We start from the raw sequence: 27,751 nt of genomic DNA on the forward strand, positions 1-27,751 counted from the left end.
AATGGTTTTCGCTAAGAGATTTGAGACCGAATTCATGTTAGCTTAGCTTAGCTTAGCTTAGACTGACTACACATATCATTGGTTACTATTCCGTGATTGACCGAAGTCAGTGAAAATGCACAAAGAATCAACTAGAAGTTCGGCTGGGATTGGCCATAATCTTCTTCAGTGTGCATCATTCAGTGCCTCTATTTATACATGGTCAATAACGGCACCGGCCACGTCCTTGTAGTCAGGTGGGATTGGGGGAAGGAATGTTAGTGTGTAACCTTTGCTATTTGGAGCCCGTGTTTGCCTCTGCATCTCCACAAAGGTTACTGGGAAGGATGTTTGTTAATGGGGAGGACCGTTGGGTCACAGGATTCACTTTTATAAGCGATTAGACCATGATAAATAATTATTTGGGAGATATAAACATGCTTATATGTAAATATAATATTTTCATTTGATATGAACAATATCTATGTAGAGAAAAATTAAGCCGACACTTGAGGTGACGAACCTTACAAAGTGTGTTGAATAAAGTGAACCTTTCGCAAGTCTACACTTGTAGTGTCGAACCATTCAAAGTTTTTTTTAATTACAAAAATAAAGGTAAAACGCAAAAGGAGTTTTGAAAAAACAAATTTAGACATAAATAATTTATGAATCAGAGTTTATGTCGACACTCCTATTGACGAACCTTTCAAAGTTTGTTGATAAATCATATTTACGTCTCACCATTGTAACGATTAAAGGTGCAGTTATACATATTTTATAGATTAGAAATAGTAGCATGAAACGAGCTCACCAATTGATCCGTCATCCTTGAGCAGCAACAATCCACTTTCAGCTTCACTCGTTTGCTCGGCTATATAAAAGCACTCAGAGAAAATAGGCGCGCGACCCGAGAGGGAAAACAACTGACGACTGCTCAGGCTATCTTGACGCACTGCCCAAGAGCAAGCGTCAATGTCGAAAGATCAAAAAGAACTCGAGATTTGAGATCGAATTCATGTTCTATTATAACTAGGCTGTCAATAATAAGTGACGAACTCATTATGACTTCATCAACTAGTGATCGCAGAACAGATTGTTTGTAAGCGTTGCAAAAATGCTAAAATCTATTTTTTTTTTTTTTAATATTTGCGTATAAATCCTCAAATGAACTTGATTCCAACGAAAACAGCTTTGACATGAAGTGTCATACTAATGCTCTTTACTTTTGCATTCGTTTTGCTTAACAGATTAACAGAAACTTCGTAATTTCATTTGATAAGTTGTGGGTCTCACACTATCAAAGTTACCCGCATTATCAAAGTTACCCCGTTTTACGGTACCCAATAATTTTTCTGAGTATTTTGAACAATGCTGATGTCCATATTAATCATATTTTAGCCAACGGGTAGCAACAAAATTGTATCACAATTTGTTAGAAGCATTTTGTTTTACTGGAGGAAATTATAATTTAAATTAAAACAGTATTAGTTACAATTAAAACAAAAAAGTCGAAATAACAAAAACAGATTGAATTTGTTCTGATGTAGAACTCTATTTGTTATAAAGAGTATTTGCTTAGAAATGGGTAATTTAATTTCATGTGGAGATAACAACAAATTTTGATACCATTTTTTTTATTAATTTGTATTGGAATTTTTTGAGATAACTTTCCTTTCTACGGTTGAACAGAAATCTACCGCAGCTGTTTTTTAATGCTTTGGACTCTACTTGCATACTTTGATTAGATAGTTTTGTTCAATGATACGATGATTTCCAAGCCTGTGGTAGAATTTTACCAGCTGCGGTAGAACTTCTTGGCTATCGCAAAACGGAAAAATAAAAAAAAAACGTAATATTTTTGTTTGATTGAAAACATAATGAATTATATTTTTGTTTAAATTATAATATATTTTTGTTTAATCTATAGGGAAGTTTAAAAAAAAACTAAGAACCTGCCAAAAATCATGACATATATTGCTAGAAAAACGTGTTAACTGAATAAAACAATCTGTAACATTTTCGTTTTTATTTTGCAGTCTACTAGTGGGAATTCTATTGAGTTTTGAGTTTTACTGATTCCGGTTACCCAAGAATTACCTAAACCATAGAACATTATGTCTAAAAGTGGAACGCGGGGTCTTCCAGAGCCTTATGAATAAGGTTCATACCTATCTTATTCTTCTTTTTCTTGGCATTACGTCCCCATTGGAGCAAACCCTGCTTCTTGGCTCATTGCTTTGAGCGAATTTGCACAGTTATTAACCCTTCCGTTACCAACTCCCCTAAACAAGAGTTATTTACTCGTTCTTGACTGAACTTTTTTTCTTATTTTTTTATGTTCGAACCAAATTTTGACACCACTAGCAGTGATGGAAAGTGAAGAATGTTTCTTCTGAACTGGAACAAAAACAAAACCAAACGCTCCCGAGCGTGAGAGAAATCTGCCACGTAAAACGCAAATAAATCTTGACAAGCAATCCAAAACATTACCACTCTGAATACTTTCAGCATCAAAGTGCTGATTAACTCGCAACTGTCGTACTCGCGAGTGAACGAAACTAAAGTGATTCATGAAGGTGTTCGGAGCTGTTCAGAGTCAATTGCGCTTTTGAAAAAAAGAATTTATTTCCCCTCTGAGATTTCTGGTTTTTAAAGGGTTTTGACTACAAAGTGATGGTTTGCTGTCGATTTCATGGATATACAATCGATTCGTCTGTCAAAACCGTAATATATTACGCCTTGTTTGGTTACTCGCTGAGCAAATGTTCGCGAACTTTTTGCTATTTCAAACCAAGCCTGCTCGCAGTCTGTAATGGTTGTCTTGCGATGGTTTTTACTCGTTAGGTGCTTCGTGATGCAAATATTACCACCACTGCAGTCATCAGACCTGCAGATAGATTAGAGAAGATTTCACCAGTGGTTTGAGTGGAAACAAGTTCGCACTACAAGAAATGTTCGTGCAAAGCCGATGAGGTAAAATTTGGCTTGTATTCTCCTATAATTGACATTACAAGTGTTTTTTTAGTAGACAAAAAACAAAATTAGGTAAAAATTTCAATATAATGCTGAAGCAAACGAGGTAAGAGATATATTACATTTATTAATAAATCTTGAAATACGATTTTTATTTACAATGGATTCGTGGACCCCCTGAGAAGTCGCTACGGCTCTCTAGGAGTTACTGATTTATACCATTTAGATTACTAGTTACGTTTATCAAATTCCTGTACTCAATGGAGCTCTTAGATAACCCGAGACGGCCGTTATACACAAGACTTGACTGTTGTTTGAGTATGCTTGAGTATGAACTTTATTCATGAAAACCTGAAAGACTGACTGACTGGTTGCGCCTGTTGATTTGAAGGTCAATAGCAGTTTTTGGTTAACCGCTCGAAACAGGACAGGACATGTTCTATTGAACATGTTTGGGTATCACATTTTTTTTATCGAACCAATCCGTATCCGCTGTCAAATCAACATTGTTGTCTCAAATGACGTCGCATAGGAGGACAGCTTAGTTCGTAATCAGATCTTTACACTCACATTATATGCTATTTTTTACCAGATCAAATATGTATGTACATATATCGCTTTCACTTTTGTACGTATAAGGCGTCTTGACAATCGCAAAATGTGATTTAATTTTACGTATAATCTGGTTTGTCTGGGATGTCCTGTGCAGTGTTGGTAGACTAACACTCAATCATTAAGTTCTCTTGAGAGAGCGAACTCATTTGAGACCTGCTTCGCAAAACTCACGTATAAGATTTTGATGCAAAATCATTCGCTGACGCTTCTATCAGAAAAAGCAAAGAGCAAGTGATTTGCTTGAAAAAACTATGGGAATTGTCAGATGGGCCAACTCATGCATGATGTTTTGGATTTTGAGTTGCGTGAGCAATAGTTTAAGTGTAAATAATCTCAAGACTGAGACATGAGAATTTGAGATTTCCGCAACGCTGATCCTGAGTCAGTCAAATTAAACAGCGTAACAAAAATTTAATTTTTGTGTGTCCAGGATCAAATCATTTTTTGTTATCTTATACACCAAGCATGGAAAGTAGGGAGTGCTTTGTGAAACCCAAGCAGGACAGTTCGGTTTTGCGTCCTCCGATAGATTTAGCTCACGGTTTCGCGCGTGTTTTCGTCGCTGGAGATTTTTTTCCTGTTTTGTAGCGTCTTGCTGGGTAGGTATTTGAGAAGGCACAAGCAAGACGGTTTGTTTTCGGGACGCCAAGAAGTTTTGCTGTTAGTGTCAGTTTTGTGTTCAGTCGAAGATGGATTACCAACTGGTGAGTTCGTTTCATGCTTGTGATAACACATATTTTCTTGAAAGCGTAACTTTTAAGTAATTTTAAAACAAACTTTGTATGGTTCGTCACTATAAGTGTCGGCATTATGCTTTTTTCTTATACAATTTCAATATACATATATTTGTCTCTTTTTGACATTATTAAAATTTATCTTTTGAATTGTTCGACATTGTGAACGTTGACGTATTTTTTGAAACTTCTACCATATCGAGACAAAAATGCACAGTAATACTCATATGTAATTTTCAAACAAACTATGTATAGTTCGTCACTACAAGTGTCGGCATTATTCCTGTTTCATATAATTTAAAATATATACATGTAATTTTCAGTTTTCGTCATTAATAAAAACATCTTTTGAATTGTTCGACATTATAGATGTTGACGTATTTTTTAAGCTTCTCGAGGCAAAAATACAACACTAGCTTTAAATATAAGTCGTATATTTCCCCCTTGTCCATGGATCGCATCATCGACCAGAGGTGACTCCCAGATCTTTTCCTCCCTCACTAATAAACACCCTTCCCGTGCTGATTGTGGAGATGCAGAGGTATTCTCGGTCTCTAGAAGCAACAATCATTACACCCTAACATTCCTTCCCCATCCCAACTGACTGTAAGGACTTGGCCGGCGCCGTTATTGATCAATAATATAAGATCTGCTAAAATTGCACTTCGAGAGTAAGCGGAAACTCCCATCCCTTATTCATTTGGATAGTAGTGCAATTCTTACCAGTTCCGATCAATCACGGAGTAGCAACCATTGACATGTACAGTCAGTCTATGCTATGCTATGCTGCTATGCTTATCCACCAAGCATGGAAAGTAGGACTTTAACTTTCATTCAAGATATAATTTGGTTGAAATAGCACGATTAAGTTCAGATAAAATCGATTTTTCCAACATGCTTGCAGTTTCCATAAAAATTCTTTGTTTCTCTTATATGGCAAAATACAGTACTTTTCTGAAACACCAAAAAATAACTTTTGAGCATCGAATGTATTATGATCTTAGTTGATAAGCTGATATTGCTATACACATGAAGTTTGAATTATGTAGCAAATAAAGCAAATAAATGCCGTACAAGCAGGCAAACTTCTAAAACAGTCAATTTTTGCATTTTACACAGACAATACCTCAAAAACTAGACGTGATATAATATTTTTGAAAACTGCAATGGATTCTACAACCCGTACTTAGAAAGTAGCGGTATTTTTGAGCTTAAGACAAAAACGTGTTCCGCAGTGTTATTTTGTCCAACTCCAACGTAACTACCCACACTGTGCTCTATGGTGACATTTTATTATGATAAGGATGATGATCAATGCTCGGTAGAACCCGGGCCCGGTACTGTGTTTTGAACTATAATTTCTAAAATACAACCGTAATATAAATTTGCCATGATGGCCTTTGAAAGTGCTCGCCTGAGGCACTGCGTAAACGCACGGATCCCAGTGGCAGTTTTGCGTGTGTGTCCACATGAGGACACATAAAGGGAACAAACGACTCGCTTTACCCTGTTGATTCAATGGCAAATGAGTTGCTGGTGATGAGTTTCGCTCGTCGGTTCTCGAGTGAGTTTCTGTCGCTATATGTAGAGGTATTCATGATATCGCTCATAATGATGTGGAACGTTTTCTGTGTGCTGTGCTATGAATGGGATGGGCTTGGCTGAATGGACTTACCCCTGTTAGATAGGTTTTCCGGCTGTCGTCCAGTATCGTTCGACCGATGATGTCGTGTTTGCTGTTGCATAATGAATTATGCAGCGCCGTGGGGGTCTGATTTGCCGATATCAATTTGTAATCGGGATCTGCAAAATGTCCGGAATGTTTTGCGTTAGCCTTAATGTTTGTTTTTTGGTTCAATGGTCGATATGGGAATTGAATGGAGCAATATTGGAACCGGCGGGCGAAGGCAGGTGATACCGGAACTACACGATGGATGGACGATATGATTGGCAATTCAATGTTTCAGGGCATGTTATAGGAGATGAATCTATTGAACTTCAATGAGTTAGGCTTCAATGTAGGATATTTTATGAAAAGCAGACAATTCTCGTAATATGTGATGAGATTACGCAATTCGATATTTCTATTAAAGTTTGTACTTTAACAACAAACATATAACTCTTGATTGTGTGAATGAAAGTGGTCGAACTTTTGAGAAACGGCGAGTCACTTTATGATGTTCCTCAAATAACAATTTTGAATCTAACGGGTTTTTCTTAGAGCTTAATGAATTTATCCGGATTTTGTTGTGCTTCGGCATTCTTTCCAAGAATTCAAAAATCCTAACCTAAAAACTAAAAATGTTGCATTGAGGATAATAAAAAAAAAATAGCATGTATTCAAAAACATTGCTGCTGCTCAAAACGACGATATTTATCACATTCTTCATAGAGTCGTTTAGTTTCAACTAAGGGTTGTTAGGCTAGGATTATGCCTAGCATCTTAATTCAATTTCAATTGATGTCAAAATAGTTATATCACCCTCCTGGACTAATACCAACCAGGCATTGCAGAATTCGCTCTCATTTGAGTATGAAGAACGATCAAAGCAAGCAAAAAAAAACATCCCATCTGTTGCGGTCCACGATCGTCATTGTATCGCAAGGTGTAACAAGTCTGATAAATGGAAGCAGCGAGCGGGAGCCCCAAAGAGAGAGAGAGAGAGTGATGATAAAATCCATTTTTCTTGATTGTTTACCGTAGGGGATAGGTGTTTTTCTTTACTGGCACAATAAACAATCCACGAACTTCCAATAGCAATAGTGTCCCCCAGGCTTGGAGCATGTTTAGAGGGGTTTTATAATGCACTACTATCCCCCCAATCTGATCAAAGTTGTAGCAGTATACGATAAACAGTCTCTCAAAATGTGCAGCATGTTATGTGAGAGATTCTCTCAATTTTCTCAGGATTCAATCCCTGATACCAACCGAAAAAAAAATCAAAACATTCAAAATGCTACATATTAATAATTTTGACATTTCAAAAATTCTTGTTTTTTTTGCCCCAAATTATTTGTTTTCACCATTTCGATAAAGCAATTGATTAATCCGGTGTACAGATTATAATCTTAGCTCAGACCAGTCGCTAGAACTATCGGTACATCGATCCCATAGGTGAACGTTAACGGAATTTCTAATCCGATTTGTTGGCTCGGGTGCAAAAATTTCCATTCCAATCCACAAGCCGTAGCGATTCTTAACGACTTAATAAACGAGATTACACAGGACATCGCGGGTTGCCCAATAGAGAGCAGCAGCATCAGCACCAACAGCCACGTGAAAAGGAGATGTGAAATCCATCGGCACGGCAAGATGCCATTCTACCACAGCGGTCGGTCGTAGATTGAGGAATGCTCTAAATTTGTACATGATTGAATGGAAAATTGTTGTTGATGTTTTGTATATTCAGTAGTTATATTGAGTATAGAAATAATTTCATGGGTACCATAATTTAAGTCGGACTCAATTATCCGGAGTATCGATTTTTTTCCACTTCGGGTAATCGAATCCTCTGGATAGTCGACTCACTAAATGAAAAATTAAAATCTGCTATTAAAGAACTTAATTATTTTTTTTTCGTTGTTTTATTTATATGACGTAGTGGTGTAGCCAGAAATTATTCCTAGGAATATTAGGGGTCTTGAGAGACCCATAACACGGGTAGATCACCTTTTCGTGGTGCGCTATGGGGTAAAGATCTACCAGTGAACCCTAGTCCTGACTGCTTCATACGAAGAGAACAGGATACTATAGTAATCAAAGGATCATTTTTTAATCCTTGTTACATTTTTAAACCTTGTTGAAAGTAACAAGTCTCGGTTTCCCAGTTGCCAAGAATGATCTAGAGACAACGAATAATATGAGTCGAATACAACAATTTGTTTTCTAATCTTTTATTTACATATTTAGTTCTCTAGTTTGAAGAAGTTAAGACTAGGATTCTGACGCATGGACAGTATTGGTGTAATTTCTTGGCTTTATCGAGGGATCCGATTTTGGCTGATAAAGGGGCGCGTCTGTGGAGAGTGTACCCACCACATACATCTTCTTCTTCTTTCTGGCGTTACGTCCCCTACTGGGACAAAGCCTGCTTCTCAGCTTAGTGTTCTTATGAGCACTTCCACAGTTATTAACTGAGAGCTTACTGTGCCAATGACCATTTTTGCATGCGTATATCGTGTGGCAGGTACGAAGATACTCTATGCCCTGGGAAGTCGAGAAAATTTCCAACCCGAAAAGATCCTCGACTGGTGGGATTCGAACCCACGACCCTCAGCTTGGTCTTGCTGAATAGCTGCGCGTTTACCGCTACGGTTATCTGGGCCCCCACATTCATCAAAGGGTATAAATAGCGGAACCTTTCAATTAGAATCCTTTCCTGCGATCAAGTTAGGAACTACAACTGTAAGAAAACCGAATAGTTTATCACTTCTCAATAAAGATAAGGTAACACGACATGCACTTAACAAAGGACACGGGATATACTACAATAAATCATGGTTTAAGTTCCGAACATATAAAGGGGTCTTGAGAAGAAAAACAAATGTTGTCCAGCATACACAAAAACCCCATTTTCAAACCCCCTTTCTCTTGCCTACGTCCAAATCTGCTAAACCATTAATATTATATATTGCAATTTTAAATTATCTCAAATTTATGCATTAAAACTGAAAAACAAGAATATCAAAAAACACATTCCGGATAATTGAGTCTAAAATTCCGGATAATCGAATCTTGAATAATCGAGTCACCAGATAATCGATTATCCGGAGATCGAGTCCGACCTGTACCTCATTCTCGATGGGTTTGATCCTTTTGTTTTTAATTCGTTCATTAGTATAATATAGTATAGTATATATATAAGACCACATTTTGATAGGACGTCAGGAAAAATTGTTATTCATCATCATAAAGTGAGTTTGCCTTCAGTAAGCTTCACCAACAATTCGGCAGGCAACAGTGGTGCTCCTGGCGGGAAGAATAGATCAAAGTAATCCAGGCTACTATATTCTACAGAAAAAAAAGCAGTGTTGCTCTGAAAGTAATTGAATGATCATCTCAGCATGGTTTAGACTTTGAAATCAAGAATAACAAATTATCCTTACGTCCCAACAAAATGTGGTCCTCGGCAAAGTTGTAGCTGGGAAGTTTTTACATCGGAAGAGTGTGTTTGCTTCTTCATATATTATTACGGCATTTTGTATGGAAAAACAGCATTTGGTTACTAACTTATGTCACTGACTGTATATCCGAACTTTTTTGCAATCTACCACAGGCTTCGCTAGCAAATACTTATTTCACAGAATTAACGTCGGTCACGATTATCGCGATTTTTACAAAATTGGTAATCTGCATAGACTTTATTTGTTTCTTATTTTGTCTGACATCGCTGCACATCAGTGATATATGAAAAGTTCTATTATCACTAAAAAAATATTCCTATTTTTGTCTATTCCAGAAAAAAATCCTTCAAGAGTTCTTTTAAAGAACTCATGATGAATATAATATGTGATTCTCCAACGAACTTCCCAGGTATTCTGCCATGTGTTTTAAAGATATTTAAAGATCCTTCATGAATTATTTCCGTGCTTTTTCAGTGTTTTCTCCAAGCATTCCTCAACCAGTTTTCACAGAGCTCCTCCTAGGATTCCTACGGTAAATCTCTTCCAGGATTAGTTGTTAGTATTCAATTGATTTTTCCTGAAATTTTATTAGGTTTTCTGAGCTTACAAAAATATCGATGAATATCCTCCGAGAATGCTTAAGAAATTCCTTTAAACATTACTCTAGGAAGGTTTTCTACGTGCAATTGTTAGTTTAAAATATCATCCAGTTATTAAGTTATTATTTGTTTTGGATTTTCTGGAATTACTGAGTATTTCAGGAATTACTGAGTAGGAAATCCTAGCAGTCTAACCACAATTATCTTCAAGATTATCAAGCAAGGGTTCTCTCCAAAAATTCTTCAAAAAGTTCACCAATAATTTTTCTTATTTGACCTATGAAAATCTTCAAAAGTTTCTGAAGTTTGAACTACATTCCTCCAACAAATATTTCAGAAAATCATTCAATACTGCCTGCAACAAAAACCATTAAATATTTCTTTCAGGTGTTACTCAAAGGATTCCTCCCAATATTCTACAAGATTTTCGTAAGCAATCAAACAGAATTCAATTGGAAAACAGATCTTAGAGATTTCTCAGAGAAGTTCCCGCAGATATATGTACATTTTTCTAAGAAAATTCTCTAATCAGCGGTTTCTTCACCACCGCATAGGTTCTTCTTCTTCTTCTTAGCATTGACGTCCTCACTGGGACAGAGCCTGCTTCTCAGTTTAGTGTTCTTATGAGCACTTCCACAGTTATTAACTGAGAGCTTTCTTTGCCAAAGTTGCCATTTTCGCATTCGTATATCGTGTGGCAGCTACGATTATACTCTATGTCCAGGGAAGTCAAGGAAATTTCCATTACGAATAGATCCTTGACCGACCGGGAATTGAACCAAGACACCTTCAGCATGGCTTTGCTTTGTAGCCGCGAACTCTAACCACTCGGCTAAGGAAGGCCACTACCGTTTAAGTCTGAAACCTAGTTTAACTATATGGGTAAACGTGGTTTACGAAAATAATATTTTGAAATTTCTTCAAAATGCCTACTTGAGGGTATTATGAAATTAGAACATTACAGATTCTAGCGGAATAAGTTTTCACAAACTTTTACGTGAAAATACTCAGAAATTTTTCGAGCAATCTGTTCAGGGATATCTTAAGCCAATCATTTTCCAAAGAGTTCTTTCTTTAAACAGCAATTCTTGCTCTCTAGGGGACTTTTTTAAAGAATGTTTTCTCCAGATTTACTAAAGAACAAAACTATCTCTGGAATAACTCAATGTATTTTTAATAGATGTCTTCACAAATTTCATCAAGAATCACTCCTTATCTAATGTATTGCAGATTTTAAGAGTAAAATGTACATAACAAGTTTTAAAAGAACTTCTAAAGAAATTTGATTGATATCATAAGCTAAAATTGAATTCGAAAAAAAAATACAAATTTACAATTTTGTTTGAAATTCCTTGTATCATTCCAGAACGTCTACTACTGGAGCACTAGGGCAACTACTGGAACACGTGTACCAATAATGGCTTAAGCGATTTTATGCTTATATAATAATTTTATCACTCTTTTTATATTTTTTCTCATATAGTTGAGGTTGGAATCTTTTTGTTAACGCTTAAAGATCTCTGTTATGGCTTATCGTTATTATGTTATGATTCTATTGCTTAGGTTGTCCACTATTGGTACCGGCATCCTATGTAAAAGCAGACTTCCGGCAGCTGCCGGGGTATTTCACTGCTCATCATAAATTCGATATCGAGTTGTGTTTGATCCTTCGACCTTGACGCTTGCTCCTGCGGGGGCTGGCGATGAGGGCAGGATCAAACATGTCGCGCGTCGGTCGAGTAAAGTTAAAAAGTGCAGCGTTCGATTAGTTCTTTTTGATCTTTTGACGTTGACGCTTGCTCCTGGGAAGTGCGTCAAGAAAACCTGAGCAGTCGTCAGTTATTTTTCCTCTCGGGTCGCGCGCCTATTTTTTCTGAGTGCTTTTATATAGCCGAGCAAACGAGTGAAGCTGAAATTGTTGCTGCTCAAGGATGACGGATCAATTGGTGAGCTCGTTTCATGCTACTATTTCTAATCTTTAAAATATGTATGACTGCACCTTCAATCGTTACAATGGTGAGACGTAAATATGATTTATCAGCAAACTTTGAAAAGTTCGTCAGTTCGTCACTGTGAGTGTCGACATAAACTCTGATTCATAAATTATTTAAGACTAAACTTTTTTTTTCAAAACTCCTTTTTCTTTTTACCTTTATTTTTTTAATTAAAAAAACTTTGAATGGTTCGACACTACAAGTGTAGACTTACGAATGGTTCACTTTATTCAACAAACTTTGAAAGGTTCGTCACCTCAAGTGTCGGCATAATTTTTCTCTACATAGATATTGTTCATATCAAATGAAAATATTATATTTAAATATAAGCATGTTTATATCTCACAAATAATTATTTATCATGGTCTAATCGCTTATCAAAGTGAATCCTGTGACCCAACGATCCTCCCCATTAACAAAAATCCCTCCCAGTAACCCAGAATTTCTAATTGATTCTTTGTGCATTTTCACTGACTTCGGTCAATCACGGAATAGTAACCATTGATATGTGTAGTCAGTCTAAGCTAAGCTAAGCTAAGCTCATCATAAATTCGATATCCTCGAGGACGTTAGAAAGCAGAAGATGTCAAAGTTTGATAAAAAAACATATGATTTGGCAAGCAATTTGGTCGTGTGGAAAGCCGAGCCCCATTCGTGACAACTGGAACGGTCAATGGGCAGGTGTACCTAAAGGAATGCCTCCAAAAGCGTCTACTGTCTCTTCTGAGGTCGCACAATGGTCCTACGATTTTCTGGCCAGAATTGGTCTCGTGCCATTATTCAAAAGAGGTTTTGGAGCAGTACAAAGCTAATGAGGTCAATTTTGTGCCGAAGCATCTCAACCGAACGTACCAGAACTGCGGTACTGGGTCATCATGAAGCAGGCACTTCGGAAGGAAAGAAATCTGCGGAAGATATGAACAGAAAAATGACTACAGTCACCCCACACAGTTGAATCACCTACAATTTATGTTTCATTATAATTTTAAGAGACGATATACTTGATATGCGCCTATTTTTTCTTATTTTTACGTCCCAACTGGCAAATAACCTGCTTCTCACATAAATATCACCTAAGTTCTTCCACAGTTGACAGCAATATTTTCTAATTGATCATCATTGATCAAGAATTTGCCTTTTTTCCAACCCGAAAACTTCCTAGACCGGGGGAATTCAAACGCACGATCCTCAGCATTGTCATGATGAATTGCTACGGCTATTGGACTGTTCCAGGTGCTTTCTGATCTTGTTTGCTTCTGCAGAAAGACCATAACTATCCAAATAAAAAAGCGCCGGTCTGCATCCCTCACGATTCGTATTGACATCAGGTGTATGCCAAAACTTTTTGCGATCGCATTTGTTGCACGTAAGGTGATTAAGGGCATAATGAACACACGGGGAGAGATTGACACATCCTTATGGACCCATGCACGAGTCCACTATTTGACGTTTGAGCGGTGCCGTGTTATTTACGTGACCATGGCAACGAGTGAATTCGGCACCGCTCAAACGTCAAATTAGTGAACTCGTGCATTGGTCCATTCTCCAAGAATGTGCAAAACTTATCAAATGTTCATACAATTTGTGAAATCTGTATTGAATATGAACTGTTTGACGGTCTTAAACATTATGTTCTGCTTCATTTGTTCTTTCCAAGTTGATTTAGTTTTTTTCTCAGCTTTAAATTGATTTATAAGCAAGGTGGTGAAAGAATCAAATTTTTGAGCAAAGTAACTAACCTAGAACATTTTTTAATGCTAGAGGAGCTGAGAGGTAGAGCTGTTCTGCGTATCATAACGTTTGCCACTAATTTATAATATATTTTTCTCTAAACTCCACGAAAGTGTTCATTTTGTACCGATACCTTTTTACCAACCTTGCTTTTGACACAATTTTCTAAGTTCTTTGTCTGACATTTGATGTGATTTTTACACCATGAATGAATGCAACACATCGTACTAGTTACGAACTTGGTAACCAGCTGAAAGTAACTGAATAATATTGCAATTTTATGGTATTAAAATATGCATTTGTTTAATGTGTCCATTCTGCCCCGCCCCCAATCGCCCTACGTTTATATATATTAACTTCCAGGCTACACTGTCGGCAGAACAGACTTAAGGGGTATACTAGTCTAGAAATATATCTTGAAATACTGACCAACTTGATCAAAGACGAAAAAATCAGATCTCTAGGATAAGACTAAGATTAGCAAAATTGCACTTTAATTGGTACAATTTCGAATCAAGTCATCATCATGTATTTTCTGATTTCTCAGAACTGGTTCCGGTCTTCCGCTGCATATCCTTTATGATGTCCGAGGCCGTACTCTCATACACATATGGACTTGTAAAATAAATGAAAATAATCAGCAGATTCATAAATTGTGGTCATGTTGATTCATATTTGTGGACAGGTTTTTTGCCGATTCATAAAATGTGGTTCTAGACGATGTGCAAATAAGTGAAAATTTTCAATATTATCAGCTATTCCAATGCGTACAATGTGCATGAACTGTAAGTATATGCCCAACTTTACTATTTGGTAATTCAGTGGCATTCAACCACTGAAATATGAAAGGCTTAACTGATTCATAATTGTGGGACCAGTACCACGCAAAAAAAAAGTTGGTCCAAGTACTGTACAGTACCTTAAGAGTAGTGTGAAGAGAAAAGTTCTTGCATTTGGATGTGGAATTTAACTTGAATGAACCAAACACGGGAAAATATTCATAACATGTTCTATTTTACTCCCTGAAAGTTTGAAGATGATTGGATGAACGTGCGAATTTCGCCAAATATTTAATATTAGGTAAAAAAGTAGCGTTTTTGATGCTAATTCGGGGATTATCATCCGTGCGTATGGTTACTTGGGTACCACCCAAAATAAAAACATTCCCATTTTCGTTCCGATTTAGACCGCTACATGCCTACGTCCCCGGTTCTGGTTAGCGCAGAAGCTGATCAATATGCAACCGGTTTGCCCTACTATCTCACGTCGGTTCCAATCCAAGCTCCGTCGGGGTCGGACACACAGAATAGTAAAAAAAAAGCGCAACTCACCTTCGTTCGTGGGAACCACGTCCGGATTCTTCTCGTCGTACATGTCCTCCGATTGGCTGAGCGGTAACGAGATTTTCTCCTTAATTGGTAGATTACCGGGCCGCTTGCCGAGACCGCCCGCTTTTCCGTTTCCGCTGGCCGTGTGGTGTCCCTTGCCGGGTTGACTGGTGCGCAGTTTCAGTGCGGCAGCGACGGCGATTATTATGCAGATTATCACCGTTAAAATGCCAATAAATATCCCGATCGATAGGATCGGCGATAATTCGAACTCGGCGTGCGTACCTGCCAATGGGAGAAGGGAGAGCGAAAAAGATAACAATTTAATGAGTCAGCGTGTTTGCTTGCTGCTTCGATATAGAGATACGACAGTCGTGCAGGATGTCTGATAGCGACGATACGCGTTTATTTTGGCTTAAAAAGTAATCCTTTTAATTGTGTGCAGAAATGAATTCATTGAATACCCTTGATCTGCGAATAATATCGTACATCTGCTCGATGTGAATGAGGTAAAAGTCATGAGAATAGCAGTTTGGACGGATTCATTTCCCTTATAAAAATAATATCTACCCAATTTGATTGCTTTACCGTTGAGCTCAATATGAAATTTGGAAGAATCATATCTACCAAGTCGATTTATTTTATCTATTTTTTACATAAAAATGTTTCGTGAAGCTCGATACGATATCCGATATGGGTACTCACCATGAACTACGTGACTGCGGATTAAACTCACGATTTAGCTCTCTATTATACAAGTATAGTTTCTCCAGTAATCTAAACTAGTTTTGAACACGCCTTTTACTTTTCTCTCTCGCTGGGAGTGAAAGGATGGTATTTCAGCAAATTTGGCTATAAATGGATAAATCACAAAAGTTACCTAATGTCAGAGAATGGTGGAATATATTTCATGTTTTTTAAAGCTACACCTTTAGTAGAATAGTAAACTGGAGAATAATAGTTAAACGTTGCACAGAAAACCGATAACAATCGATCCCCTACAAAAACTGTTGAAATTTGGAGAATTGATCAATTGTGTCAACAGATATGAGCAAAAGAGTGAAACAGAGTCGTCCACGCCTTATAAGGGTTGAATGCGAAACTTGAAAAAAATGAGCGGATCTGAAAGATTTTAGAAAATAATGCACGTAAATAGATCGGCTTGCAACTTGTCATTTTATGTGTGTTATTAATGACCTAATTTTCAGTGTAAAATTATGTAAATGGAGTTATTTTGCTTGCAACACTCTTTGAGATGAGACTTTTTAAGTGCAATATTTCGTTAGCAATGTTGGATATAATAGACAGTTTGTAGGATTTATCATTGAATAATTTATTAGAAACGGCTTAACGAAACAGTTTGTTTCACAACTATCGGTACAAATTTTTGCTGCATTGAAAAATGTGAAACTAACTCATTAACTCATTAATCATTTGAATATTTCAATCGATATTTACGAGAGGTATTTGTAAAGCAGCCTTTGAATCTTGAATTTGTTTTCTAAAAAAACTCATGATCAGAGAACCAAGTTTATTGAAATTGAAAATTTATGGTCCTAGCATTAACCTGTTTGTAAAATAATCCAATGTTGACTCATATTACCGCAAGCGAATCCGTTTTTTTTCATGGCTTAGAAAGCCATAAGGACTGTTCATTTTATAAAGTGGACACCTTGTTTATGCTATATCTTTTTTATTTATTGATGAAATCGTAATCGGTTTTCTTTGTATCGTTCAACTATTATTCTACAATGATATGAAAATACAGAAACTTACAAAATGCTTTCGGTTGAAGAACTAAATAGTTTTTGCAAAAACTCCTAAGAAAAACTGTTCGTCAAGTTTAAGCATTATTTTTCGCATGAAAAAAATCCTAAATTTAATTAACAAATTGTATGTTGATAGCCTTTACTATTCAACTTAAGGTAGAGCTTTTAAAAACATCAATAATATTCCATCAGTTTCTGACGCTGAGTCACTTTAGTGATCTATTTCTTATGGTCAAATTTGCTGATACACCATCTTTTTACAACCAGCAAAAAAGTAAAGTAATAAGCGTGTTCAAAACTGGTTTAGATTACTAAAGAAACTATATATGTATAAAAAAAAAGCAAAATCTTGAGTTTTAACCGCATTCTTGGGTACCAAATTTACTCTTTATGGTCGTTTTATTGAAAAATCCCATACTTTTAAAATTATATACGCATGTTTATCGATCTAGAGCAAACTGTAAGCGTTTTTCTCAAAATATTTTGATAGGTAGTCTCAGAATAACACATTCTGGAAATAATTCATGCAAAATAAATTTGATTTAATTCAAGCAGTGTTCCCAATCTTGATGATTGTCATTGTGCTTTGAGTGGTCTTCTGAAAATAAATTATTTGTTTTTCTATTGTGCTTAAAATATGACGTGGGGACTAAATCAGCAACTCTATGAAGGCGTAAGTTATTTTTATTATAAATACTATATTATTACTTCCGTCTGGACGTACTTTAAACCTTCAATTCTACTCATATCAGTTCCATTTAAATTTAAGATATTTTTCTTTAAAAAAATTGATAAAAAATGATTTTATGATATCTGCAAAATTGCTTCTCCAAAAATAACTTGATATTTTTTAGCAAGCTTCTAATTCAGTGGTTCTCAACCTTTTCGGTGTTGCGACCCCCTTTGAAGCTTTACAAACGTCTCGCGGACCCCTAAAGATGAACGTTCTGGACATCAAACGGATGCAATCATTCTGCTATGATTCTTTGGAGGAGTCCACTAATATTTCAGCCAGGAATGTAGATTTCTGGCTACTATCATTTTTTTCAAGAGTATTACAAGGAACTTACTGTATGGGTCCTTATCTAAAATAAAATCACTAATTTCAATAGTTATGTGTTTGCACAAAGGCTGAAAGTCAGATATATTGAAAAACAAAAAAAAAATACATAAATAATGCTTGCGGCTAACGCAAGACTCGGTTTAAAAATAAGTACAGTTTGGGGTTCTCGAGTATACGCAATTTGTTGATCAAACTCCGATTCAACGAGATTATCAACGGAAAATTTTATCGACATTTTGTTGGTGTAAGTTTCACTGTATGAAGGTTGTACTGCCACTGGGTTAAAACATTTGAGCGTGTTTGGAGATTTGAAGAGCGCCAAAAGCAGGCAAGCGTGACGCTCAGCTTCTGATCGATTTGCAGACTCTACTACGGCGAGTGATTCAGTGTTATAAATTTGAAGCGACAACACGCGTTTTGCTGAAAATTGAAAATATTCGGCACAAAATGGAGTCTCGGAGCTACGACACTTACATGAACAATTTTGACAAAATCCAACAAAAATAATGCAGAGCAATTAAGATAAACTATTCGGGCACCTTCATCGTTCACTGAAGCTCTTCAGTAAATCGCAGTTATGTCCGGTTTTAGAAGAGAGTAAAAAACAATTTAAGTGAATCGTTGTTTTCATTTTGAGATGGTAAATTTTACTCGATCGAAACTTTGCAATTAAAGTGTTTCTTAAAAACTTATACGTCTATCTACCTATCTCAAGCGGTATTTTGTATTCTACCCTATGATTTTGGAACCTTTTACTTGTTTCCAAGGTCTTTTCTGTACTATAAATACAGGATATCGAAGGCACAGAAGAGAGACTTCCCGGACTGTGAACCGATTAACATATTATTTCATAAAACAACGCCTTTTTGATTAAATATTTTCAAATTTCAAAATATCCTGCCGACGTGAAATGAAAGTGCAAAGAAAAAGATACATTCATCATCCCAGGAATCAATTGGAGATATCATCAGAAATTATCAGCTCTCGAACCCCTGCATCGAATATTTTAAGAAACTCTGAGGAAAAATTGTCAACAAATTTCAGCAGGAAATCTCTAAAAGCTTTGTCAGATATGCGTTAGGAATCTTTGCAAAAATCTACCGAAGATTACTGCGACAAATATCGATCGAAAATTTTACTTCAAAACTTAATGGTAGATCCACAAGACTTCCGCAAATGTTTTTTTTTTTTCTTAAAAGCGGTGGAAGATCTTGATTTTTTTCAATAATTCCAATAACCATCAAAGTTCTGAGAAATTTTTGGAGGATTTTGCCATAAATGGCTCTGGCTAGCTATTTCGAACCAATAGAATGACATTAAAGAAAATTTCCCAATATTATCACAGTTGAAAGAATCAAAAAAGGTTGCGTTTTAAAAATATCTAAAAAACGCGAAATTTACAACTGGTTGATAATATATTAGGAACAGTTTCCTCACATTTATTCATTAATAAAGAGAAACGACACTTATACTCAATGGCTTCGCGGACCCCCTGAGAGTTCGTCACGACCCCCTAGGGGTCCGCGGACCACTGGTTGAGAAACCCTGTTCTAATTGATGATGCTTTCTAAGTACAACCATTTTTTGAAAATAAAAAATATAAATTGTCGAATTTTCCTGCCGATTTTTAATAATCCTTGATTTTGATAACCTCCAAAAATCGACCGGTCTAAACGTTGTGCCTTATTAGTGTGAAATCATATTATTTTGGTAACTTTTTTATTACTACAGCATTGTACAATATTAGTCGAACGGTGTACAGAAAACCGATTTCGATTTCATTGATAAATTAAAAAGATATTGCATGTCCAAAGTGTCCACTTTATAAAATGAACAGTCCTTATGCTTATTTATCCTTTTCAACCCGAATGCGTGGATAACATTTTAGAGCTTGATTTATTGTCGAAAAAGAAACATCAAGACATAGTTTTTTTTTTCATAATATCAACCAAGCTCTTCAGGAAGTTACTTGTTGTTCTGATGATAATCCATTTAGTACGATCAGATAGCTTGCTCTTTGGTCCTCCTGTCTTTTGTGTCGGTTTTCTCATGCTCACAAGTTTTTAAGGTCTTTTCAAACGATGCGTAGTTTCAAGAATTGTTAAGCTCGCACGACCTCACGAACACTAAAACCTTCTTTTTCCAACCGTTGACAAATGTTTTCCACAGTGCATATTTAAAACTCAAGACTTGCACATCACAACACGTCGATCACTGAAAGAAATCTGAAATCTGATCACTAAAACAAAATTTGCTTATTGACTAGGCTTTATGAAAGACTCACATCTATTAGATATATATGAAAAAAAAAAGAACTAGTAAAAACGTCGTTTATTTGTATTTATTATGTTCATGGGTGAATATGAGTGTATGTAAGCTCACAAGCCCAGTCATTATGGCATACAGCGTGAAATGAACCTTGGTTCGATTCCAGGTTGCCGCGATTTTTTTTTGTTTTCAAATTTTGGTTTCATATGGCAAAACTATGATTTTCAACCCGACTTCTTGTGGTTAATTTTCATGAGGGGTTCATATGTATTACGATAGTTGATCTGCCTGAGAGTTCTGAAACAGAGTGTATTTTATGACATGTGAATTAAGACTATTTTGTGTGTAGCCGTGTTTTAAGTATTTAATTTATCATTGATTATTACATGATTTAGTCTAATATTGCGTGACGTGTGAATTTAAGATTTTTTTTTGTGTGCAAAATTGAACCGTAAAATTGTATAAATCGAATTGTGTCAGCATCGAACCGTGCCGAGTTTGAACGGCTACGGCATAATATTTTTAACACGAAAACTGGAAGAGAAAAGGTTTGCAAATTCTATAGTTTAGGAGTTTTCAGTTTCCAAAAACATTTTATTGCTGATAAAAAGTTAAAGTTTTAAAAGTTTTAAAGGTTTTTTTAAAGTAGCATGGAAAAACATTTTTCAAGCTTCCTAATTGAACCATTTGCAATTTTTATTAGGGCGCTTAGATCCATCGTATTAAGCTTTGATCAGTGAGAATCTGCAATATTCCCGGTATTTCAGTGAACGATACAAACCGATGCCAAACTTTTCTCTCCCTAGACGGCTTTCGCATTGTGCAATAAGATTTTGATAAATCTCAATCGTTTATTGGAAATAATGGAATCAAATTATTACTAATTGTCGTCTAAGTATATTATAACTTCAACGTTATAATAAAATGTTTAACAAGATTATTTAGATCTTCGGGTATCTCTTTCCGTTACCGTTGCACGATGAAATATGTGGATTTCCTTGAAAATTCATTGGTCCCATCAAAAACAGCCTAAACGTATAAGCACAATTAATTTTGACTATTTGTTCGGTATGACGACTCACAGTGCAGCGAAAACAATCACAATCAAAGAAATCTCGCGTAACAATTCAAAAGGGCCAATCCTCAGATCGTTTACTCTGAGAAAATTCGATTTGAATATTTTTCACCACATTTTCAATTCCTTTTTCTCAGTATTCAAATCAATCAATGTGATTTACTATTAGGGGAAAAGCACTAATTTTCGACCCACAAGAATTCTGTGCCAATTTTCGGATTTTCATACAAAGTAGGCCAAAATCGTATGAATGGGTCGAAAATTAGTGCTTTTCCCCTACCACACGCTAATAATCGATTTTTTTCTGAAAACTGACAAAAATGTGGAAAAAAGGATGAGGCTCATATTCGATTTTCATCAAGGCATGGGCCTTTTTTATTGGCCAAATTGAATTTTATTAGCCTGCTTGGCCCAAGGCTAGGCCTTTTCGGTTTTCAATGAATAAGCAAGAGAGAGTCATTGGCCTCTCACCATGCTAAGGCCAAATACAGTTGGCAAAATTTTCCGATTGTAGGCCCTCTTCATGGAGCGAGAACCGATCATTGGCCTTTTCAAGCGGGGGCCAATGAATGATCTGGAAAAAAGCGGTTATTGGCCGTTTTGAAAATCGAATTTATAACGGTAAGTTTTAATATTATAATGACAATGTTTGCATAGTTTGTGGGTGTTGGGAGATGCTATTGAATGGTATCAAAACCCGATTTGTTTACAATTTGATCATTGGCCCTTTAGAGTTGTTACGCGAGAAATCGTTTTCTACGCCGAACATCACGTCTGTAATGTAGCTAGGGGGTGCGGTGTGTGCGGCCCTGGGTTTCTAGGGGCCCCGAAATGGTAATATAAATTTCCCATAGCAGAAGAAATTCAACTTTCAATGAACTAAAATGTGTTTCAAAAGGGAAAATCACGTTTGGAGGGCCTCGGTGGCATCCAGCGTTTATTTCAACCATATGTAAACAGTTATTTTCAACAGGGCGTCGTGCTATATGATTCAAAAATACATTATTCAGTAAATTATCAAATATCCGGAGGCCCTCTATAACTTGAGCCGGAGAAAGCCAGGAACTGCTTTGGAAACATTTCTATTTTGATCCATAATTTAAACCAAGCCGGTCTCCAAGCCTTTCAAAATGAATGTTTGTACTCCGAATACTACTAAGCGACTATTTCATAGGTTTACACATTCATCATAGAAAAGCTTCAGGAATTCTTCCAGTGATTTGTCTAGAGCCTTTTTGACGTTAATTACGTCTTACGGCAATATACTGAGTGTCAATTGAAAATCTAAAATGTTGCGACCGTCACGAAATTATGTTAGATTTTGAACGCTAATAACTCAGCCATTTATCGATAGATTTTCGATTAATGAAGAAAACTATTGATTTTTGACGATAAACTATAGACAGTTGGGTGTTACTCGAATCTAACAGTTAAATCGGCCCTTTTCATGAATAATTGACAATGCGGCAAATTGAAATTTACGGTAGCGATGACGATATCAATGACTGGGACACTTCTTCGAACGGAGAGCTCCTCGCTGTTCTTGAATGCACAAACCATTACATTCTAAATTATAACTAAAGGAAGGTTGCAATTATGACAATTGACTAAAATTCAAATGCAGCAAATCACATGGCGTAGTTAACGTCATGCCGTCGTGTCTTGTACACAATCCTCTCTGATTTTTCTGGAATACATCCAAAGATTCTTCGAAGGATCTCTCCAGAAATTATAATAAAGATTTCTCTAGTGTTTCTCTGGAATTCGATTTGAAAATGTTCAAATGATTTTTCAAACAAATCTTCAGTAAATAGAAGGAAACTTTAAGCAATAAATCGTAATGTGGTGTGGCTCAGTCGATCGAAAATAAATTTTCACTCGGTACGACTTGGTTCATGGAAACCCCCTAATGAGTATCACGGGAAGTAAAATATTCATGTTTTTTGCTGTTACAGGCTGAGCAAATTCGAATAATTTTTCACGAGACAAAATTTGTATTTCATGAACTTAGATCACAAATTTTATTTAAAGTTTCGAAGGTGGAGCTCGTGTTTCAGCGAATGGCTTCAAATGGCCAAAAAAGGACCCATTTCCGACGTCACATATGTTTAAGTGTGTGCACAGTAAATGAGAAAAAAAACGAACGGGTTCAATCCAACTGCTTCAATAATTGCATTACGTGGAAATTATTTATTTGCGCTCGCTTTTAATTGAATGTGTACTTTCGTTTATTAAACATTTTCGTTTTAATTGAATCACGACGATAAGCTTTGTGCTGGGCAATCATCCACGCATACACACGCAGTGTCCCATGGTAACGTTTCTGATTGGCTGGCCCGACTCTGAATGATTGTGTAATTGAATCGGAGTGAATTGCAATATTTTGGTTGTAATCTTCAGCAGGCCTAATTAAATTATGTCATGCAGCAAAAGTCGTTTCTTAGTCCTCACGCTTCATACACTACGTCACAAAAAAGAATGACTAACTATGACACCGCGGTCAATGTCACAAACGATTAAAATCCCCACTAACTTGAACAAGTTTTCGAAAGTGATGAAAAGTTGGACAGATCTAAGCTATTGGAGGTTGATAACGTTCGCACGTTCAGTAACTGTTATGAACTGCTTTTCAATACATGTACATTCGATACTTGTAAGAAATTTGAGTCCAACAATGGGAAACGTAATTTTAATGCAATTTAATTAATTGCATTTTTCCTCGATTATTTCCCATTTTACAGAAAAGTGGATCACATCGATTTTACGCAGAGTCCTTGTCGCGGCACGTATTTATTTGACATAATGTAACTAAATTTCGCTGGGACACAAATGCCGCTCGCCTAAAGGACCCTGTTCACCTGCAACAAAGACCTCGTTCACTATGGTGTAGAGTACGCTTCCCCGATGAATAATTAATCGGCTCCGGCTGTAGCGATAAATTATTCAGTTTGAATAGTGCCTAGTTTTTTTTTGGGGCCCCGTTTGACTATGGGGTTGGCTACATTAGTGTTTCAAATGAAGCCCGTTTTGCACATGAATATATAGTTGGGCGTGTATCGTTGTCAAATAGGGTGTCCCAGGAACAATCAATGTTCAAGAAATCATGGTGCTCTATTTTAAAATGAAAGTTAGGCTTATTCATAGCATTTTTATGGAAGAAATCAATTTTCTAAAAAAAACGATTTTCTAGACAGATGATTTGTTTTACAAAAAATGTTTTAAATAGACATACCTTCCATTCTAGGGTAGAGCACCATGACATCTTGATTATTGACTTTTTTGGAACACCCTATAGTCGACCTGCTGCGAGGAACAAATCGTACCTGGGGAGTATTGTTGCAGTTTTGCGTAACAAAGCTCTCTAGGCTTTTTCTGCGGGGTCGGCAGGTGGTGGAGAGAACTCGGTCCCAGAATGGCTGGTATCGTCATATGCCTGGGTTGAATATATATTACAAATATTTGCACAATTATCATTAAACCTTTTGTTTGATTAGTGTCCGGTGCGTGTGTTTCACCGCGGAAATATTGCAATCGATCGTGTATCGTTGAAGCGTTTGGCGGCTCAGTGGAATTTGTGCCGTTTTGGGTTGGGTATTGGCATAGCGATAGAGGGGGTGAGTGGGCGGTCATCCAACCAGAATTTCAACTAGAAGTTCCTATCCAAAATCCTGAAGAATTCGTCCAAATTTCAAAGGCCTGCTACCAAACATTCCATCAGTTATTTTTCTTGGGAATTTCACCCATCACTCTTCAAAGCATTCTATCGGTAATTTCTCTATGTATTATTTTGAATTATTTTCACTAAATTAACTTGAAATTTCGTCACAAATTTCATCATTGCTCCTATTCGCGAAATTGTTCTACGTTCTTAATGGTTTCTCATACAAATAGGACAGTAATGCAATTAGGGGTAGGTCAGAAATAGAGTTTTCAATCCCGGGAACATTTCCCGGGAAATGAGATTTCCCGGGATTCCCGTTTCCCGGGAAATGATTTTCTGTTTCCCGGGATTCCCGTATTTCTCGAGGTATCCGCATTTCCCGGGAAGCTCTATTTTAATAAAGACTTGACCATCTACATTCAAATAAACCCAATCGTACAAATTACTTTTCAGATCATTTTGATGTTCATTGTCTGTTTTCCGCAATCAAACACTTATTGAAAAATGCATATATTTTTGACGGTTTTTTTTTTCAAGAAACTTCATATGCAATACAATATAAAGGAACTTTCAAGAGATCTTCTTCTTTGCATAACGTCCTCACTGAGACAGAGCCTGCTACGCAGATTATTGTTCTTATGAGCACTTCCACAGTTATTAACAGAGAGCTTGCTTTGCTAAAGTTGCTATTTTCGCATTCGTATATCGTGTGGTAGGTACGATGATACTCTATGTCCAGGGAAGTCAAGGAAATTTCTATTACGAAAAGACAGCTTCAGCATGGCTTTGTTTTGTAGCCGAGAACTTTAACCACTCGTCTAAGGAAGGCCCCTTTCAAGAGATCTATTTCATGATTTGGTAGGGCTATTGTTCATTCATGGTTTTCAGTTTTAATGTTTGCAATTTGGTTGGTTTTCATTCTATTGTTCGAAAAGAATTTTTGAAATGAAGATGTATCGAAGCCATACTTCAAGTTTTCGAGCATAAAACTCATGATAATAATTCTTCGAGCTATTTAGTGGAATACCTATAAGTAAATAAAAAACCGAATTCAGTACTATTCCATTTAATACCATTAGTGTTTTTATCCTTTGACAGATACGTGTATTTCTACCTCAACTGTAAGGCCGTCCTCAGTGTCGTGTACTAAAAGTAGTACAGTAATAGTACACGACACTGAGGACGGCCTTACAGTTGAGGTTGAAATATGCGTATCTGTCAAAGGATACAAACTATAGTGGAATTAAATTCGGGTTTTCATTTACTATATAAAATTCAAACGATTGATCACCGTCAGCTAGTTACCAATCGATTAAGTTTTCAGCTTAAACGGATGTTTGGTTCTCCAGATTTGTTCTCTTGAAAATTTGAGGTTTGGCTTCACTTAACTTCACCTTAAAAATTGGCACTTCTTACGATTTGTCTAGAATGACCTCCACATGCACTTAAGCTTAATTTTATAATCTTTTTTCAAGCCTAAAAAAACTAAGCCAACAGATTTTTTTGAAAATCAAAAATAAATTACTCACACAGGAGAGAATTAACCGTAAAAATGTAATGGTCTAAAATATGAAATATAAATAATTAGAAAATACATTAAATTAGCTTATTTCTCACGTTTTTAAGAATTTCCCGGGATCCCGGGAATTCCCGGGAAATGACAATTTTATTTCCCGTTTCCCGGGAAGTCAATTCCCGGGAAAATTGAAAACTCTAGTCAGAAATCCATCGAAATTTAGTCAGAAATGGCACTAAAAACCCCTTAGGAACCTGTATGCGGATCTCAATAATAAACCTCTCTGAAATTTCTTAACATGGTCTATTTCGATTCGAAGATGGATTTTCGTTTTGCAAAACCGCTCCAATATGTTTATAGTCTTTTTTCAGATATTCCCCTGGATTTTTTTGATTAGAGATTAAATTACTGAGCTAAATTAATACTCATGTGGGAGACCTTATCCTTCTGAGCAACTTTGCCAAAGACAGCATCCTTCTACGTGTACGCAATCTCGAGATATAGCTAGAGTTGCACATTTATCAGCAGCACATAAATGTACTGACGAATCCCAAACCAAACCGTATCTCAGCTCATCGGAATCCTAGTGTACTGCGCTAGCCAGAGGCTCATGAAAATTCTGAAAGCGCGTGCTAGGTGATGTGCTCCAGGTGAGACTCGTCTCATGCGCTGCTCGGCGCTACGGCTCGTCATCGGTAGACAAGTTGTGCAATAACTGCTTAGTAACGAAGAGCCTCTACAACTATTTTCGCCACATTATGCAGGTGTCTAGATGTTCTATATGATATGGTCGAAGACTTGCGATCCGAGAGTTACAATTTTGATCGTTGTTGAAAGATGTTGTCAACGCTCAATTATTGCGCTGAATTTTAAACAGCACATGTGATGGAGCACATGAGGCTGCATTGAGACACATCTCTAGAAAATTGAGGCGCACCAAAAAAGGTCTCACAATATACAGCGTGCCCGTGCGCTTGCAAGCAATCAACTGCCCTTCTACACACACATACTTGTCCCATGTTCTATGTAAATCTTATGAACCGCGGCACAAATATGCGTAGAACGGCAGTGAAGCCTGTACCTATGTCTACAGCACGTGTACAGTAACTCTAGATATAGCAGAAGTTCATATCGACACCGATGCCACGTGGTATACCCATGTGGAAGTCCTTATCATCCTGAGTAACTTTGCTGTTCACAGCATCTTTCTATGTGTTTGCAATCTAGAGATATCGCATAATCAGCCCCTAACGGAAGTTCAGATTGATGCCAGCGAAACACAATGGTCAAATTCTGAACTAAATTTGCAGAAGACAGCATCC

At 36.6% G+C, this 27,751-nt stretch overlaps 1 protein-coding gene across 1 annotated transcript in view; it reads right to left on the reverse strand.

The window, feature by feature from the left end:
* LOC5569257 (contactin-4) overlaps positions 1-27,751 on the reverse strand; it is a 1,061,856-nt gene that overhangs the window by 30,476 nt on the left and 1,003,629 nt on the right. The window contains exons 14-15 of the mRNA XM_021854379.1: positions 15,081-15,362; positions 5,977-6,104 (exon numbers count right to left, since the gene is read on the reverse strand). Coding sequence (XP_021710071.1) covers positions 5,977-6,104; positions 15,081-15,362 — 410 coding nt within the window. The remainder of the gene's footprint in view (positions 1-5,976; positions 6,105-15,080; positions 15,363-27,751) is intronic.

The sequence above is a fragment of the Aedes aegypti genome, chromosome 3 (assembly GCF_002204515.2).
Source record: "Aedes aegypti strain LVP_AGWG chromosome 3, AaegL5.0 Primary Assembly, whole genome shotgun sequence".
Lineage (NCBI taxonomy): Eukaryota > Metazoa > Arthropoda > Insecta > Diptera > Culicidae > Aedes > Aedes aegypti.